Raw genomic sequence first — 20187 nt, 5'->3', positions numbered from 1 at the left:
GCTGGCAGAGGGGAATCCGACGGGCGAGCAGGGGCCCCGTCGGTATCCTCGACGATGTCGTCGTCGTCACCTGCGTCGGGGCCCATTCCGACGGGCTGGTCTTGTTCCACGCCTAGGCCGTGGCTTAAGACCTCGATCAGTTCCTCTTCTGAGGTTGAGGCCGAATCTACGACGACGCCCTGCCCCCCCTTCTTCCCCACGGAGGGTTTCACGGGGGTCCTATCGATGGGCACGAAAGAAGACTCCCTCCGAGGAGGCAGGGAGATTCTGGGCCCCGAGGCCGCCACCACTGGTGCAGCCTCCACAGGCTGGGCCAGGGCCGCCGCGACCGTTTCGATAGAGGGCTTGGTCGAATGGATCAAGGCCTTCACCACCTTAGGTGCGCTCACCGCCTTATCCTTGAGGGAGGGGGCACTGCCACGCTCCTCCTCTGCCTTAGAGCTCGACCGGGGTCTCTCCAGGAGCTTCGCCGGGTGCTCGGCCTTCCTCTTACCCGACCCAGAGCGTTGGCTCGTGGTTGATGGTGCCGGGGAGGGTGCGCCCTGCCTGGCGCCCGTAGAGCCCGACCGTTCGGCGCTCCCGGTGCCAGCGGACTCGCGGTGCTTGGCCTTATGTTGGGCCCCCGTCGCCGGGGCGCCCTCAAAGGTCTTAGAAGACCGCTCAGATTTCTTCTTCTTCTCGCCAGACGGGCTCTTACCCTCCAGCCAGCTGGCGAGACGTTGATGGCGGTCCTTCATGGTCCGTTCCGACATGTTGCCGCAAAACGCACAGTCCTTCTCCACGTGCGTCTTGTCCCCATGAAGGCAGTAAAGGCAGAAAGAGTGTTCGTCCTCCTTGAAGACGTTCTGCAGCTGGCATCCAGGGCAGGCCCTGAACAGCTTTCCGGGCGTCGAGCTTCCCTTCTCCTGGGCCATCTCCGAGACCGGGCCTGAGAAGCTTCTGGAGTCCTCCGAAGTGTAGCTCGACGAAATCTTCACCCTTGAGGGGCACAGATGAATCCGACACGGGTCCCCGTTGATCGGATGTAGGATCGGTGGAGCTTGAGGCTCTTTTGACCGAAAGAATCGAAGTTTTTGTGAAAAAGCGCGAAAAAATAGCACTAACGCTCGAGAGCAATAGCACGAGGATCCCAACACATGAACGTGCGGTAAAAATCTGAAGATGGCTGCCAGAGGCGGTGCTTAGGTAGAGGGCAGTCATTGGCTGTGGTCAGTATGACGCAGAGACCAGTGATTGGTTATTACTACGAAAGACAGATCAGAAACGAAACTGATACTGGTTTTTTCTTTACCGAGGATTCCCAGCCTGACGACGGGGAATATTCATGAGCATGTGAATCCATGCCAGACCCCATGCTGGAGAAGGGAGAGAGGGCTGTAGGAAGGTACAAATAACATGTAGCATACAAATGGTTCACCAGAAACACTAACTCCCAGAAGTATTATAAAACAAAGTTTTATAATAAATGCAAATAGGCCAAGGTAAATCTTGGCGGGCAAGTACTTTGTCATAGAATCATAAACACATTACAACAACACAACACAACTGTTGAAGGTACATGGACCAAAGCATAAACCTTGTTCAGAATACTAACTAACTTCTAGGCAAGTCAGACCTAATCGTGCATATTTAGAATAGAACACACCTATTCAGGGAGAGTAAAACCACAAGTTACCTTTAGATTACTTTAGAGTAAGTCGAGGGTAGTATACCCCATCAGTCTTGCAGTGACGCTCGGTTAAGGAATCAATTAGTAAACCAACCCTGTTAGGCAACTTTTCTGAATAGTGAAACACAAATTCATACAACAGTATAAACCTATAACTAAATTCAGGATAACCCTCAGTTATACCAGGTGAGTAAGACCTAATGTAATTAACAATTACATTTGCTTTTCAGTTCAGTAGAATACAGACTAAGGTAAGCAATACATCTCAATTATTTTAGGATGGCACAAGGCAGACTAAGGTTAGTAAAACCTACAATACACTTATTAAGAATTGCACACAGCTATTCAAGTTAAGTAAAACCCAATGTAGTCTTATTCTAGACAGGCTAAAGAGCAGGTCAGGTGAAGCAAGACCTAGTTGGTGAACATACACATTTATATCCTAAAAGAAACAGCAAAGTGAAGCGAACAGCATTACATCTGGGAAGAGGGGAACCCAATTCACAGGCGAGTAAGATAACTTTATACATACTTTTCAGAATGGCAAAACACATTCAAAGGATAGTAAGCCCTTGTGTAACTGTTCCTTTTCCAGAGGGCCAGTTAAACTCTTTAACAAGTAAGTACCTATTACATTTTCTAGCCAACAGGCCCAAACCTTATAAGATTTCCCTATTGTTGAAGCAGTTGTGTTCTCAGTGGCAGGAGAGGGTGACTAGTACTCTAGTGTCCAGCAGACAGGTCGGGACAGGCACAGATGTAGGAAAAAGTCAAGTAGTTCACTTAAGAGCTAGTTAGGTTCTAGGGACTTCAGAAAAGACACCCTAGGAGGATTCCAGCCGTGGGTGAACTGGATGAGATGACTCCCAATCACTTTAAACACCGCAAAAGCTACACAGGAAAAACACAATGCGTAACACAGCCAACAGAGTACCACAGCACAGAAGAAGAGTTTGTAGCAGGACGTCTTCAGGCTCTGCAGCCAAAAACCAAGTCGATGAATTCCTGGTCATGAAGACAAAGCACTGGAAGGGGTTTTGCAGCAAGGATCAACAGAGAAGGCTCCAAGCAAGAGTTTATTTGTGGCTGGATGCGGTTCTGTGGTTTTGGTGCCCTTTTCAGGAGCCAGGAGAAGACTGAATATCAATGGTCGGATTCTCATCGTTAATCTGGTCCAGCAGTCTGGTGGGGGGATTCAAGGACTTGATTCGTGTCCCTGGGAGGTCCAGCAGGAGGTCCCCAAAGGTCTCAGCAAGATTCAGAATTCGGAGACCTTGCACTGCCCAATGGCTTGACGTGCCATGGTATTTCAGCCCCGCAAGGTCGCAGCAAAACATGGGATGTCTTAAAATGCAGGTCCTCGAGTCTAGTGGATCTCACCAGGATGTGTGTTGGGGGTTGTCTTTTACGGGATCCCCAGGTCGCTTGGAAGGAAGGGCAACAGCAGGCTCCCGTTAGACAGCAGGCTCTCAGGTAGCTGGAAATCGCCTAAGCCAGCTTTTCTTTATATTCCTCTTTGGCAGAGGTCTTCAATCTGTGGGGCGCGCCCCCCTTGGGGGGCGCGCCACCATGCCTGGGGGGGCGCGTGATGCCTTCCAAAAGAAAAGAAAACGAGTAACGCTTTTTTTTTTTTTTGGCCGCACTGAACTGAGCATGTGCAATGGGGAGCCACTGGCTCCCATGCACATGCTCAGCCAGTGCGATGTGGTGGGGGCGTGGCCATGGAAACAGGAAATAAACGCAGCCTGGACGCGCGCTTTCCTGCATTTGGATCGCGCGTCCAGGCTGCGTTGTGGTGTCCTGTGTTCCCTGTTGTTGTTGCTGCTGCTGCTGCCGCCGCCGACGAGTCCGAGGTAAGTGACTCGTTCCGCTTTATGTTTAACAAAGCTCCCCCGTGGAAATCTGCCATGGGGGAGCCGCGTTATTAATGCAGCACCGGTCCCCCTGCGCCCCTCTCTCCCTGCATCCCCCACATTGGGGGGCATGCATGGGGGAGAGGAGGCGAGCGGGGGACCGGAACTGCTCTGTTGGTGTTTTTTTTTTACAACGCGGCTCCCCCATGGCAGATTGCTGGAGCCCAGCAATCTGCCCTGGGGGAGCCGCGTTGTTAATGCAGCACCGGTCCCCCTGCGCCCCTCTCTCCCTGCATCCCCCACATTGGGGGGCATGCATGGAGGAGAGGAGGCGAGCGGGGGACCGGAACTGCTCTGCTGGTGTTTTTTTTTTAACAACGCGGCTCCCCCATGGCAGATTGCTGGAGCCCAGCAATCTGCCATGGGGGAGCCGCGTTGTTAATGCAGCACCGGTCCTGCTTCATTTGCCATGGCTGTGTTTCCAGTCATCCATTGGATCCCTAGCTTGCGCAATGCTCCTCGTTCTGGAAAAAATGTGTTGGTTAAACCAGGGCTCTCAACCTTCACCCGCCAATAGCGAGTGATCATGGGGAGTATATATATGGTGTGCATTTGGCGAATTGAAGTGGTGAGTGACTTCTCATGCCTGGTAGTAACTTGCAGCTTGAAATTTATTTCTCTGGATATGAAGTCAGGTTCGTTTTCAGTGTTGGTCCTGTTTGACAGATGATTTACTGACTTTTGGAGAATGTTTTTCAACTTTTGGTGGTACCTTTTTTCTTTCCCAATTCTGAGGTTGATACTCCTTTCGGCAAAGCCTCTCCTACAAACTGATGGCACTTGGCCATAACTAAGGTTCTTGGCTCTAGGGAAAATCCCCAAATGGTATGTAATACCACATCTGTCACTACTGCAAATTCAACTACTACACTAAGCTCATTTCCTTTCTCCTCCCCTAAACGCAAGCTATCTATGGACCCCTAGTCAATGCTTGCCCTCCTCGTTCCTGGTTAGATTGCGCGACCGTTCCATTTTTCCCAAATCTGAGAGCTCCGCCATCCGCCACCACCACCCCTTGCCAGTATGGATTTCACAAGGCCCCATTTTCTTCATGCCGTATGCCACCTCTCACTGCAAACCCATCTCCTTTGGATTCTCATATCCTGTATTTGTGGGTAAAGCTCCAATCTGCTTTTAGTTGCCTGACCTCCCCACAAAGCTGTCCTCTTGCACTACTAACTGCCCATCTGATTTCTATCACTGTATGGCGCTGCATTGCTTGATGCCACATCACGGGTGACCGGGGGGACGGGACATACGCATCATCAAGGGCAACCCAGGGGGGGGCACATTATCACCTGCAACCTAGTCCGGGGCCACACTGCAAAAAGAAATTAGAACTGGGCCTGCATGATCTGAATAGTAATTCTTCTGAGACTTGTACCAATGTATTTTATCCAACCAGTGTTTCGGACCCATTTTTGTGTGGGGTTTCCCTCCCCCACTCCCAAGCTTTTCAGAAAGTTTTTTGTTGAATTTTTGCTTTTTTAAAATCTCCCCTCCTTTTTTCCCCACCCCATATTTCTGACCCTTTTTTGCATGGGGTGTTTCTGCACTTGCAGCCCTAAAGACAAAATATCGGTCAAAGCTGGAGGTGGAAGAAAGCCTGCGGTTGGCTATTGGAAAAATTGAACCCAATATGTGAAAGGCAGGCCCACCCTTCACACTAGTTCTCCAGTAGCCACTGTCCAACTTGCTAGTGACAGCATTGACAGTACGTTGTTGTACTTCAGAAACAAATTGTTACAGCACTTGCATAGCAAATGTTACTACAGGACAGCAATATTGGGTGTTTTCGTTTGTGTGAAATAAATACCCAACACTATTTTTAGTCGAGTCCTCTGTATTATAGCAAAATAATCGGAATGCTTTGTTCACAAATATTTGTCCTCATCTGATTTGAATCATTGCAAGCAATGATTTTGAAACAACGTGGTGTGTGGCATGCACTCCTTCGTTGGGGGCACCATTATACTCCAGCGCGCGATAACCGTTCGCAACCGAGTAACATTTTGGAGTACATGTGTATAGGGGGGGCCTGGGCCGGAGAAATTATTCTTAGGGGGGGCTCGGGGTCAAAAAGTTTGAAGACCACTGCTCTTTGGTTTTGGTCCAGTGGTGGACTACCTCTTCAGCTTCCAGGGTCAGACTTTTATGCAGGCACCCAGTCAATCAAACAGCCTTGCAAAATTCAAATTTAGGGGGTTTGGCAATCCTTTCAGGACAGCCAGCCACCCGGTTTGAACTGGATTCTCACACTCACGCTGGAAGACAAAGGACAGGAGAGGTATGGACTCCTCACTCGCTTCCTGCCTTCACAGACACTCTGGAGGATGGGCAGGGAGTACACAGGACTCCCGCCGAAGAAAAAAAAAAAAAATCGCACAAAAGAAATTCCCACTCTGGAGGTCAGGGGAAGGAACAAGAAAGGACAAGGAACACTAAAATGGTGAAAAAATTAAACAGGGGCCATTTTGGTTGCCTTTGCCTGGGCTGTGCGGTAAAGGTGCACCGAATTAATAAAAAGGTTCACTACCACCAGCCATTAAAGGTAAGTTTGTCCTTGTAACAATTATGCACCAATCTATATACATGAATAGACTAATTTAAAAACATCAATCCTGAATAAAGTTCATTGTTTTTAGGTATCAAAATTAGACGATTTAAAATATGGTGCACATTTTAATACATACCTATATATAAACAAAAAGTGACAAGTTAATTGTTAAGGAGAATTCTCAGAAATGTGCCAATTCCCTCTACCTTAGAGACCCCCAGCAACTTTGCTGGATTTGGAGGACTTGATTTTTTTAACCTGGAGAGAGCGAGACCCTTTCCTCCACACTCTCATTTATTTTAATGTGATTTCTGAACACTTTCTTTTGGTTGTGGAGTCTGACAAACTCCATAGGCATCATCTTTTACATTGTGGCACACAGCACCTTTAGTGCAGTGACACAGGGAAGTCTCTAGATTCCACAAGGTTTAAATACCTTCTCTGGGATAAACTACTGTTTCCTAGAGCAGTAAAGTGACATTGACTTTACTTGCATTTGTAACTTTCTAGACCCAGCACACACACTATCTTACAATAGGGTGGTGGAGGGGTTACCTGGTATCTCCTTTTTTCTAACTTCTCAAGTAACATTTTCATGTTACCCTTTCCTCACTGAATGGCTGGTGACAGTGGTTTCGTTTTTACTACTGTGGTGTGCATTTACCACGGGCTGCGTTCGCAATAGCAGTAAAGCACCCAAGGGTGCCATTCTTGTCAAAATTGCCCTGGTCTTTTTTTTTGCCATCTTTGTGGAAAGGTCCTTCTTGAGATTTACTCTGCGCCCCAAACCAGGTTTGGTCCCTTTTTTTGTTTTGCCTTTGGCGGGATTCACGAGTGAAGCCCGCCTCTGCCTCCAGGGTGTCTGGGCTAGGCAAGAAGTGAGGGAGGTGCCCGAACCTCCCTGTGCTTAGTCTCCTAGGAGACCCAAATGCACTCTGAGATGATTGGCTGGCTAAGTGTCTGGCAAGGCCAGCCACCCTGCTGGGTAAGTGACAGCTAGGCTGGAATGAAAGGGAGAGAACTGTATAAAACGCAAGTCTTTTGGCTTGGAAGGCAGAGTCGACCAATGGACGAAGGAGCCGAAGAAGAACTTGAAGAGGACGCCTGCTGCAACTCCTGGACTGTTGGTTTGCCCGGTGAAGCCCTGCTGCAGTGCCGAAATGCCAAGTTTGCATCGACAGAGAAGCCCCTGCAAGGACAACTTCTACCCTTGAGTTGGTGGGACCAATCAACTCCAAAGTAAGCCACCTGGGCATCCATCTCGGAGCTGGTTGAATTTCCATAGAGTTGCTGCTGGAAACTATAGAGCCAGGGAGAGGAACACCAGTTTGTGTGCGTTGCTTTTAAGTTGGCCAAGAGCTCCAGGAATATCCTCCGGACTCCCAGGAAGCAGGACTTACTGCGCCTGAGCACCCTCAACATTGGGCAGGACCCCAGAAGCAAGGAAAGTCCATCTCGACAGCCAGGAACCGCAATGTTTCTATTTGCGGTAGACGCGAGGAGCTTAACACTGAACAGCCACTGAAAGTGAAGTTTGCCGGTTGCAAGTTTTGACCGTCCCAGTGTAGTGCAGGAGTCCCCTGACGTCCTCCCTCTTATCCCCTCGACTGAGGCCCAGGCAAAGAGAGATCTGCAGAGCTGTACAGGAACAGGAGTCATCTGCTGCATCTTTTCTTCATTTTAAAAAGGTACTGTACAAAGTCGAAGAGAACTTACCTCTTGCTGTAGAGTTGCTTGCATCTTCTAATACTCACAAGTCTTAAGCGTGTAGCAGAGTGTGATGCAGTTTACAATCCAATTTTAGATGGCTGATTTAGAGACAGTCCCCTTCTCTACTAGCCCCCGCTGAAACGAAAAACTGTTTTTTATTTCCTTGGTGGTTTAGTCTTTTCCAGATAATATATGATTGCTCTGCGCACATCAAGTGTGTGTAGGCTTCTTTCTGCCACGTTAGTGGGGTTCTGGAAGAAGGTGGGTAGTTCTATTGATTTGGTCGCATGGAATTTTGAAATGAATTTAGGCGCAAACCGTGGGCGAGTGCGCAGAACAACCTTGTCTTTGTGAATTGTGACAAATGGGTCTTGAACTGAAAGGGCCTGTAGTTCACTAACTCTTCTTATTGAAGTGATTGCCCCTAGGAAGGCAGTCTTTTAAGTGAGTGCTTTAAGGCTAGCCTTATGCATAGGTTCAAAGGGAGATCCCATTAGTCTAGTTAATACCACATTTAGGTCCCAACCGGGAGCTGGGTTTGAGATAGGGGGATGAAGTTTTTATCCCCTTCCATAAAAGCCTTGATTACTGGGATCTTCCACCACAACACCTTCTTTTGGGACGTAGTATAAGCTGAAAGTGCAGTTAGGTGGACCTTCAGGGAATTAAAAACCAGACCTGAGTCAAGTAGGTGAGTCAGGTAAAGGACAATATGTGTCGGTGAGCAGTCTATGGGATTGATGCTCTTGGAATTGCACCAGATGGCAAAGTGCTTCCATTTATTGGAGTAGCAATGTCTGGTGTTAGGTTTTCTTGCATCTTTAAGTATGTCCATGCATCTCTGAGGAAGTTGGAGGTGCCCGAACTCTATGACTTCTGGACCCAGGCCGGTAAATTGAGAGTTTGCCGGCATGGATGGAGTGTTTCCCCTATGTCTTGTGATAGCATGTTGTATGGGCAAGGCAGCTTCATTGGAGGAGAGATTGACATCGCCATCAGATGGGAAACCAGGGTTGGCGGACCCACATTGGGGCCACCAGAATCATAGCGACTGGTTCCAGGTGCATCTCGTGCACTTTCTTGTTGAGTAGGGGAGTTGGGGGGGGGGGGGTGGGGTTGAAGCATAGACAAATTTCCCTGACCATGTTATCCAGAGACCGTTCCTCTTGGAGCGGTTCTGGGGTACCTACAGGCGTAATCTGGGCATTGTGCGTGCTCCAAAGTGGCGAACAAGTCGATCTCTAGGAAGCCCCATTCCGCAAAGTCGTTGGAGACAATGTCTTCATGTAATCGGCATCCGTACTCTGTAGGTAGTGGGAAGTCTCTGCTGAGCACGTCTACCAGAAGATTGAGTTCCCCTGGAATGTGTTGAGACAGGAGGAACATCTTGTGTTTGAGAGCCCACTCCCTTATGTTCTGAGACAGTTTGGATAGCCTTAGAGAGTGTGTGCCCCGCTGTTCGCTCAGGTAATACATGGCTTTGTTGCTGTCCATGAGGACTAGTACTGTTTTCCCCTGTAGTTGTGTTTGAAAAGCCTTCAGGGCTTTGAACACTGATAAACTCCAACAGGTTTATGTGGTTGGATGCTAATGCTGGGGACCAAATGCTGTGTGATGAAGGTGGTGAGCCCCCCACCCCGTGAGAGATGCATCTGTGGTGAGAGTGGCTTCTGCTGTGGGGGTGGTAAAGGTTTTCCCCTGTAAGAGGTTTTCTCTCGACCACTACTGCAGAGAGAACGAGGGCTGCCGAGACAACCACTAGATCATCCCATTGTCTGCTGGCCTGACACCATTGGCTGTTGAGCCACTCTTGCATGTTACTGAGACCGGGGAGATCCATACTGATGACTTCATCAGCTTTGCAAGAATTATTGAGGCAAGAGATTATTCCCGATGCTTTGATCAGTTGTGCCACGAATGCCTAAAGGGTTTTGAATACTGCCAGGAGTTCCAGCAGATTGATGTGGTTCTGAGCTACATTGCAAGACCACAGGCCCTGAGCTGTGTGGTGAAGGTAGTGAGCCCCCAACCCTGCCAGTGAGGCGTCCATCGTGACAACCACCTGCACCTCTGGATCGTAGAAGGGTTTCCCTCTTGTTAGATTTTCCCTTGACCACCAGCAAATATTTTGTACTAGCGTTGGCGAAACGACCACTAGATCGTCCCGCTGATCACTTGCCTGAGACCACTGTTTCGCCAACCACTCCTGCATGGGTCGCATGTGCAGGCGCGCATGAGGAACCAGGTAAATGCAAGATGCCATCATGCCTATTAAACGCATAGCTTTGCGCACCCTCATCTGGCGGCCGGCCTGCAGTAACAAATGTTTTACTCTTTCCTCTGACGCAAAGAGCAACCCCTCTTCTGTCATTAGGACAGCTTCTAGGAACTGTTTTGAAATGCTTGGCACTAGGCTTGACTTTCTCGTTGATGGAGAAGCCCAATTGAAAGAGGAGGTTGATTGTTCTTTGAATTTTTTGTCTGCAAATTAGGGGGGATTCCCCTGTAATGAGCCAGTCGTTCAGGTAAGGGTACACTGGGATTGCCTCCCTGCGCAGGTGCGCTGCCACCACCGCCAGTACCTTTGTGAATACCCTTGGAGAGAGGCTATTCCGATGGGCAGCACCTTTTATTGGTAGTGCTGGTTCGCCATCTTGAAATGCAAGAATCGTCTGTGCGCTTGGAACATTGAAATATGAAAATAGGCATCTTTCATATCCAGTGTTGCCATGCAATCCCCCTTTTTTAGTAGAGGAATTACCTCTTGTAGCGTAGTCATGCAGAACTTTTGTGGCTTGTCATACTTATTTGCAGGGTTCAAATCTAATACTGGGCGCATTGTTAGAGAAGTTGAATAAATACCTGCGTTTACCTGGTTGGCCGGGACGACTTCGATGGTGTCCATTAATGGAACTGTGGCTATCTATTCGAGAAGGATACGCTTATGTTCTTCTGAGCGTGTCTTCTGTCGTGGTGGGTGGTCGTGGGGACGTTGGATAAGTTCTATCTAGTATCCGCCTGCTACTGTGGACATCACCCATCTGTCTGAGGCAATTCCCTCCCATGCGTCGGTGAAGCTGGAAACGCAGCCTCCACTGGAGAAGCATGGGAGGGCACCTACTGCTTTGCAGGTGGCGTACCACCTCGAGCAGGGCCTATTCCCCGACCACGACCCATGCGTTGTCCTCTAGGATAGCACTGGGAGGATTGCCTTGGTTATTTCCCAAGGAGGAACCCTGGCCTTGATTGTAGCTGGATCCTCGTTGAGAGTTTTGGCCTCAAAAACGGCGAAAATTGCCATTACCCCTCTGCCCGGGAGGCTTGTTGGTGAGTGGACCTAAAGATTTAATTGTGCAGTCTTAAGGGCGTCGTCGACGGCCTTACCGAAGAGCACATTTGGTTCAACAGGCATGTTTATTAGGGTGGCCTGTGTCTCTGGTCTGAAACCTGACTGGCACAGTCATGCATGCCTCTTAATAACAATCCCCTGCACAATGACTTCCGCCATTGTCCACTGCATCAAAGTTGGCCTTAAGAAGACAGGTAGAGACCGCCCTCCCATCTGCAGCCATATGTGCTAGCTGGGACTTTAGTGGCTCTGGGGCAGATGAAAATAAAGCTGACATTTCTTCCCACTTGTGGCAGTTGTAACTGACCAAAAGCGTTGCATTGTTTGCTATTCTGGTTTGATAAACCGCAGAGGAGGCGACTTTTCTACCCATGCCGTAGATTTTTTTTTTTGCTCTCCTTGTCGGGTGGAGCCTTTTTCTAGTTGTAGTCACAACTAATGAGTCTAGCTTCAGCTGCCCTCTAATATATAATGGGTCTGAAGGTGCAGGTCTGAATAATTTCTCTACACAAGGGTTTACAGCCCGTGTGAGGTTAGGTGCTTCTAAAGATGGTTGAATTCTGCGCTGCACGGACTTCAGTATCGGGATAAACTGTGCTACTGTTCTCTTGTCCCCCAGGATTCGTTCTGCAAAGACCTTATCCTCCTGGTCGTCAATCTGAAAGTGCTCTGCCGCCATGGCTAGCACTTCGTTAAGAAGGGGTTGTTTCTCAATAGGAGAATCGATCACTGGAGTGTCTTGATTAAGAGGGGAGTCTATAAAGTACATATTGGCTTCTTGGTCAGCCTCTTGGTCCTCGTCATCCTCATAAGGGTCTGCTGTATCGTCGTCAATAAACTGAGGGTCAGCTGCCTCTACAAAAGAGATCTTCTTGGTCTGATTCCGGGTCATAGAGATCTATAACAATTTAACGAGACCTCTTGGAAGGGTGTTGAGTAGGTAAAGCAATGGCATGTGAACCACAAGGAGCCATGGTGGGGGGAGTGGAGTGGAAACTCAAATCAATCGGGGTTCCTTTCGTAAAAATTGGCCATAAAGGTAATTCTTCTCAACACTCTGTCAATGTCTTTTGAAGACCATTCTTTGGAATTTGGGATTACAACAGATTGAGGGGAAAGTCCTAAATCCTCATCTGTGGGAGGTACCATCTTAGATTATTCCTTATGAAATGTAGGGCTAGATTCTCTAGGTTTCTCTATGGGTCTGGATTCTTTAGGCTTTTCCTTCTGAGGGGTTTTATCCGTAAGAGGGTTTTTATCCCTATGAGGTGTTTTTCAGGAATTCTTGTGTTGTTACCCACACCACCGCCACACCGCGGGGCTCAGAGGAGTGTTTAACTGACTTCTTGGGGGCTGCTACCTTATCTGACGCCGAGCGTCGAATTTCAGATGCGGGTAGGGCCGAGGCCTCGCACGTTATTGATCGACTTTCGGAGGGAGTTTTGCGAGCGACACCCTTGCCGTCTTTCGACCGTTGGGCCCAGTCGTGTGGCGATCTCGAGCGAGATTGCCCAGAGAACCAGGACTCAGCGGACCTTTCCCTGGGTGTCGAAGATTGTCGCTCACTCGACCCATGTGTCGAGTCTCGACCCGGGCTTATGTGCTTAGTGGTGAGTCCCCTTGTAGCGCTTCCTCCGCCAGGTGTAGGCCCCATAACATGGCCGCCGGCCTGTCCTACGGGGTCCCGGGCCTGTGCTTGAGTAGCTGGAGCTACCATCACTAAAGGCGCCTTCTACCTCCATGGCCTCGAGCTGCCTGGTGTAGCGGGCCAAGCGCTTTGTGGAGCGGTCCTTTAACGTCTTTGGCTTGAAGAGCCTGCACGCTCGACAAGACGTTTCGACATGGTCTCTTGGAAAACACGTTACAAACTAAACGTTTGTCTACCCACAGGAATTTACGATTACACTTGGGGCCGAATTTAAAAGGGGTATTTTCCATAATTACAGGTTATGGCAGCTGGGTGAAAAAAGTGTAGGAAGGGGGGTATATACATCCTAAAATGACCTCCCCCCTCTCTCCCTACTGCCTGGCCGAGGCGCGGGGCGGCCTTCCAAAGTCGAACAGTCCATCGCGTTAGTCCTTTGACGGGCAGTTTTTTTGTCTTCACCTGCGTGATGTTCAGGTCACAGAAAAGAAAGAAAGAAATACTATTGATAATTTACATAGTCAATGGCTTACGCCGAAAGAGGAACTCTGCAATACGTGTCTGTGTAGAATGGCGGAAAAAACAATCTGAGGGACCTCGACACGTGAGGCATCATGGGTACAGTGGACGTCACACTATGGATAGTATTACTGGCACGCCCTGTCTATGTCCCTTTTTTTCGAGTTTCGAAAAAAACTGTAATACTCTGCAGCTTCCACTAGAAGTCGGCCTATGCACAGCATGTGATCTAAGCAGATTCCACAAGGCCTCTTTTCCAGTGTGTCACAGTTAAAAAAAACAAAAAAACAATTGAAATACAGAAGCAGATCTCAGAAAGGTGAGACTGGATGAGCCAAGAAGCCAAGGTTTTAGCAGGATGGGGTGAGCAGACATTGGATACAAATTGTGTTAAAGAACGAAACTCTTGCTCAGAAGGCATGGACAAAAACAAAGAAGACGTCAGAGGTCTGTTAGAAGATAGTATTTTAAATACACTAGGGTTCGATTTTGTGGTCTTCAGTCACGTGGAAGTATGCTAATCTTCACAATTCTATCTAGATTTGATGCAAGGTTATCTTCACAGTTCTATCTAGACGAGATGAGTGATTATCTTTGCAATTTTGTGTGGATGTGGCGTATGTTAGTCAATTCAAAATAATATCCCACCCATCCCTGCATGCTCCAATGCAAACTGTGCGTGGCCAACATCATTGGCACAATGCAAAGTGTGGTTAACGTACACAATGAGGCTGGTTGCATGGTGGCTTCCTTGTACAAGTGTGTTAAATGCTGACTATGGCTGATGGACCTAGGGAGGCAGAGTGCTTGGGGGAATAGGATAATTGGTGATGGACGCTGTAGGTGGGTAGTCAGAGGCTTATCAAGAATGGCTAGCTAACAGAATGGTAGGATATGATCACCAACCCATTACATGCCCTGTTCATCACATTAAAGCCGCTAGACACCAAGAGCGTTGTGGCAGCCCAAAGGGGAGCAGTAATGGTTGTTCTCCCTGCCTCGACTAGATGCAAGATATAGCTAACTGCCACAGTGAGGACACACAGGTGGCTAAGCTACACAGTCTGCCTAGTTGTGGTGGACTAACACAGTGTTGTCTGTATGCAAGCTTTAGTTTGAAGAAGTAATAAGAGGTGGGGTTCAGTGATTGCTGCGCCCCCTGTCCGCACCACACGAACCGTGTCAGTCGCTGCTGGTTGACGACCTCTGGCTTCCCTGGCTGACACTGGCATGCACGATCTGGAGCTGCTTATGTAGGAGCTGCCCTTTGCCTTGGGGCCCTTTGCCAAGTGCTGCCCGGGCAAGTCTGCCCTGAGTGGAGGTCAGGAATGACCTTCCCTGGCCCATCAGGAAGCCGTGGCAGAGGAAGGGAGGTGGAGAAAGGGAGACCCAGCAGGCTGGCTGCTTTGCAAGCGGGGGAGGGCAGAGTTGTAATTTAACCAATCCAAATGGTGGGGTTTGCACTATGCGTTGCTGCCCTCATAAGGGCAGAAGGCAGGCAAAACTAGCCAATCTGGGAGGAGGAAGGCAGGGGTGGGAGGGAGAAGAAGCAGAGTGAGAAAGCTGAGTGAGTTTGTGAAAAGAGAGAAAACAGACAGATTTAGACAAGATGGAGGAGGGGACAGAGGGGCACTCACCTTACCAAAGGCCAGGACGGAATGCACAGGACCCGCTGTTGGAAATACCGTCCTGGTTGCAGGTGACGGGTGGGACATCCAAACACAGAGCAGAGGATCGGATTGAGAAAGCTGGCAAAAATAGTGTGAGAAAAGAGAAAAAGACAGATGGAGAAAAGATGGAGGAGGGGGGTCAGTAAGCAGAGATCGAAGTGAGAAAGCAGGGGAAAAGGTGAAAAAGAGTGAAAGGGAGAAAGCAAAGACAGATGGAAACAAGATGGAGGAGGGGACACGCTGGACTGTGGAGATGGGCGGAGCGTCCATATTGGCCCACAGAGACCTTTATCCAGATAAAGTACCAATTCTGCCCTAGATGTTTGTATGTATGAGTTTGGCATTGCACATCTACTTATACTTGAATGTATTTATGTATGCATGTTCCCCATCTTTCACTGGACATGACTTAACCCACGCTCCTATAACACTACCACCCGCTCTGTACCCCTCCACCACTCATTCCAGTCAGTGCCCGGATGCTATCTAGTTCTTTAACAAACAAGTTGTTTTCCATCTGCTTTATTCCAACTCTGTTTATTCAATAGAACATAAGCAAAGCTTTTCGATATCCACCTTTTCTAGCCAAAATTAGCATTTTGCAACTTGATCTGGTCACTTTAGTCTTTTGCTGCTCTTTTACTACTATACAACTGATATGGACTAATTGAAAGGGAAAAGAACATTTACCCACCACCTTTCACCTTAGCCAGCTCTCATTACGGGACAGTGCTAAACTTTGGTTTGGGGAAATAAGATTCCTTGTAGGGCTTGCACAGGGGAACTTTCTGTCACCAGTCTTGTACATGCAAAGTACCTCGGAAGACGCAGAGAGGGAGTTCTCTGTCCGGAAGCTGCTTTTACAGGAAGGGCTTTTACTGATGCTCAGTGAGTCGTGGTTAACAGCTGAAAACAGAAGAAATCAGTTAATGCCATGCTGAATATATTGGAATAGAAGGGAGATAGATTGTTGGGAAAATATGGGTGCAACATGAAATAAAGTGACTCCAATAAATAAGACTTTAAAGAAAATGGGTTATCTTCTCTTCGCATTCCTAAGAACTTCCTGGACAATAAACCGTCCTGCTCAGTCACATAGTGTAGACCCAAACCAAAATTTATTTGAAAATACATTATTTTTACATTACAGTAGGCACATAATTTGTTTGGTTTTAACCCAAATCACAAATTTCTAAGAATTATTTTTCCAAAATGTTTTTATTCATGCTCAGTGAGCTTTAACATTGAATGATGTACTCCAATACAAGGCGTGATTCATGGATTATAACCTGAAAGATAGATAATATAAATAAACACGGCTTAGAACATACTGTGATTGGGTCATGCGTTAGACCCTGTTAAGGGGATAGGGGACTGGGGGGGGCGACAAAAGGGTAACGCCAGAGACAGACACTCCAGAGGGGGTGTGGGGGCTCAGTCTGCATGGAGCAGTACATGCATAATTGCACCCTTTTCCTTGGCCCAAAGCCTAACATCCTCTGTCCTGGTGGCCGCGGCCTCGCTATATTCTAAATTATCGTCTTTGTAGTCTTCCTCCACGGGAGCCGCCTTCAGTTGGGAAAAGCGTGGTTACTCCATCTCAGGACTACATCCGCGTCAGGCCAACACAGATGCCATCTTGGCTGCGGCTAACCAGAAGCTGTGGCGGGAGCTAGGGGAATTTTGGCCCGACCTCCCTTCGGACAAACAAGCCCACTTCAAGGCCGGTCTGGCAGATGCCCCGGGACATTGCGCAGGACCTCATGGGGTCTTGGGTTTCCACACCAACACAGCCAGTAGAGGGCTGTGCCTTGGGATCGAGATGAGAAGAAAAGCGTGGGTGCACTGCCCTTCGTAGGTGTGGACCTTTTTCATTCGTCCACCGATGACAAAGAAGAAAACATCCCCTCAAACCGCCAAGTCCTTGGGCATCCTGGCAAAGGCAGTTCAGAAATCCTTTCCTCAATCCCAGGGTAGGACCGAGTTCAAAACCTGAACATTCTCCTGCTTCGAGGGGTTCAGAGACCACGGTACGCATAGGCCCGACAGGTCGCCCAGCGACAGCAGAAGGAAGCAGCAGAGGACGTTGCACAGGGTTTTCCTCTTCCCCTCCTCTGGTGCCACGAAGCAATGACGTCTGGGTCTGGGAACAAAGCTCACCTGTGAGGGGCCGTTTGGCTCTGTTCCAGGACACCTGGAAGCATCTTTTCAGCAACCCACGGCTCCTATCCGTAGTCTCCACGTGGTTCAGTCTTCCTCTTCCCTTGCCTCTACCATCCTCTCCTCCACTTTGTCAGATCGGGTCCCCAGCTCTTTTTTGGGGGATCCTGTCTCTATTCAAGGTACAGGCGATAAAACTGGTTCCTCTTACAGACAGGGCTTTGGTTACTATTGTTGGGATGGAACAATGGTCCTCCTATACCCCCTAGCGCTTTAGAGTTAGGCAAGACCTCTTTAAGGTACTATTATGGACTAGGGGGGAGACGGGACACTGGGAAGGCTTTCTCATGCAAATATAGTGACATACACAGACATGGGCAAGCACTGAAGAAGGTAGTTATTGTCTAAATGTAAGGCGCAATTAAATATTAGCTGGATAGATTTGTAATGTCAGATCCTAGGCATTGTAAAATCTTAGTACTATAGAGGAGTCAAGCTCCTTCCCAGAAGGAATGCGGCCTGTGTGTCTGGTAAGTCTCTTCATGTCACAGGACCTGTGACGGCTGCTCTCCTGACGTAATTGGCCTGTCCAGCTAGAAGTCTGTTCTAACCGGCCTACTGGAATGTGGAATGGTCGCTTAGCTGGACCCAATCCCAACAGCATCTTCAACCTAGGCCCCTGCAATCCGTGAACCTCCTAATGGACCAGCAGAAGTAAGTTTCTCCAGCGATTCTGAATACTCTATGGGTGATCACTCTGAAAATCAGAGTAAAGGGCGCTGTAGGGATTGTATGGGCATAAAGTCCACTAACTCTTGCCTGACTTTGATCATGGGTAAAGCCCCAGTGTGGTAGATTGAAGGAGTACCCTAAAATTCCTTCTGACCTGTTAACTTCAACGTTGCTCTACTTCACCAACCAATTGGCTCTGCCAAAGCATGTTCTAGAAGGATTTTAAGACTTCCATCTCCCCTCTAAGGTACTTACCTGGAACTTTGATTATTTTGAGACAGGTAGGGAAGCACATATTTATGAGTCAAATTATGTGGTTATTGATTTTAAAACATTCTTCTTTCACTTTACTGTTTACAGTATCTCATGTTTCATTGATTTGAACAGCTTTGTGTGTTTAAGTGTAAGTGCCCTCACATTGAGACTACCAACTCTGTACAAATCAGTGTTTAAAATGTGTGCTTTAGGGATGTATGCTTTTCTTGGATTTACTCTTGTTGGAGCCACTCACTGTCTTGGTTTCCCTTCTGGGCCTCGGGCCTTTTGAACCCAGGCTGGACTGTTGGGACACCCACTGGTCTCAGGTACACAAGGTAGCCTGTGGGTTAGCACTAAAGGCACTGGACTACTAGGCAAGTGTTTTAGTGTAGATGGTGGACTTGTCAATGCCACCAGGTCTAGGCTACAGTTCTGGCTAGAATGCAGTTGCCTGGGTTGAGTCTCTTTATTGGTTAATTGTTCTTTACTGTTTTTGGTAGACTTGCCAAATCCACATGATCTGGTCTATGGCTACTGACTAACCTCACTTATCCACTGGTGTTCAGGGATGTGGGCCCCGACATATTTTAGACCTAGGTCAACAAGGGGTTCAATCAGCTCAGTCCTTCTTTGGCCCCTCTACATTGTAGGTCTTACAAGATCCATCTTTGGTAATAGGCCTTCTTGGCTTGGGAAAAACTATGTTGGTTTGGTTTTCTGGACTTTGCTAACCACCCTTTCTCCTCTCCGCCTCCTGATAGCACTCCCTAGCCTTTGGTATTTCTGTTTCTAACTGGCTTGCTTCATTCATCTTCCTGGCCTTTGCACTCTGCAACACCTACTTTTCTTTTGATTGATTGCCTTCCTCCCGGTGGTTCTTCTCCGTTCTTCCTCCAATTGGTATTTTGCTCCCTACCTCCCAACCACTTTCTCCTTCCTGCTCCTCTCGCACATGTTCTGCTCCCTGTTCCTTCCTTAGCTCTTACCCCCGTCTCCGAAGGAGCAAGAGCACGTGCGTGCTTGCATGCGTGCGTGCGTCAGCCTTCTCTGAAGGATAGGGCTGGGAATGGGCTTGCCTCAGTTGGCTCCACACCCAGCCCAGGTGTAATTATGGAATTACCAACGATTAGCCCACCGCATAAGTGTAAAACTTATTGGGCCACCTGTCACGCTCACCTGGTCTCCACGGGGGCATGCTCGTGTCCGAAGGATGATTTCTGCACTGGTGTTGCGCTGCTTAAATGAGGGTGGTAGCCCGCGTCTTCCCTTCGTTCTCGCCTCAAGAGATGTTCGCCTGCAAGTCGAAATAAGATATTAGCCAACTGAATGGAGCTGGTTTTGGTTTTCACCTCCTTCCGATTTCCTTCTCAGTCTTTCCAAGATCAAGTTACTTCACTGATCCGATGGAGGTTGCTGAAGTGGGAGGACGGGAGTAAGCAGGTAAGTCTCTATCCCAATAACTCCTTGGAATAGCTGCCTTAAGTCTTTCTGCTCAAAGTAACTAATGTTCGTTCTTGTCTTTCAGGCGCGGCGTTAAGCGGCTTTCGGATGATGGGTTGACTCTCCTGACAATGATGAGCAGGATCCTTGCCGGTGAGTATAGCACTATGCGGGGCGCGCTACTTGTTCGCTTTATTTAACTTTCCTTTGCTGTGAGCGACTAACCTGCTTTGTCTTTTCTGTTCGGCAGGTGCGGCGCAATTCCAGGAAGAAGATGGAAGAACCGCTCGACGGAGTTACTTGACGGTGTCGAGTTGCGGCGCAATGCAGAATGATGAAGAACTGCTCGATAGAGTTACTGGAGGAGGCCAACCCCAGGTGAGTAGCTACCCAAGAGGGTATCTTCTGTTCTGCTCTTCTACAGATGCAGCGGTCCGCGGGTAAGCAGAAGGCGAGGCCAGGATGTTCTACAGGTAAGGCCTTCAATGCTTTAATAACTCCTGTTCTACTCTTTTCACAGGTGCCGATGGATAGAAGACTCTGGACGGGCGTGGCTGAAGAGAAG

At 48.5% G+C, this 20187-nt stretch overlaps 1 protein-coding gene across 4 annotated transcripts in view; it reads right to left on the bottom strand.

The window, feature by feature from the left end:
• Positions 1-20187, bottom strand: part of MLLT6 (MLLT6, PHD finger containing) — a 1444709-nt gene that overhangs the window by 124146 nt on the left and 1300376 nt on the right. For all 4 annotated transcript variants that reach the window (XM_069634689.1, XM_069634688.1, XM_069634691.1 and 1 more), the window contains one exon: positions 15850-15938. In XM_069634689.1, coding sequence (XP_069490790.1) covers positions 15850-15938 — 89 coding nt within the window. The remainder of the gene's footprint in view (positions 1-15849; positions 15939-20187) is intronic.

This window comes from Ambystoma mexicanum, chromosome 13 (assembly GCF_040938575.1).
Source record: "Ambystoma mexicanum isolate Mex_15411 chromosome 13, UKY_AmexF1_1, whole genome shotgun sequence".
NCBI lineage: Eukaryota > Metazoa > Chordata > Amphibia > Caudata > Ambystomatidae > Ambystoma > Ambystoma mexicanum.
This window is presented reverse-complemented; position numbering and strand designations above follow the sequence as displayed.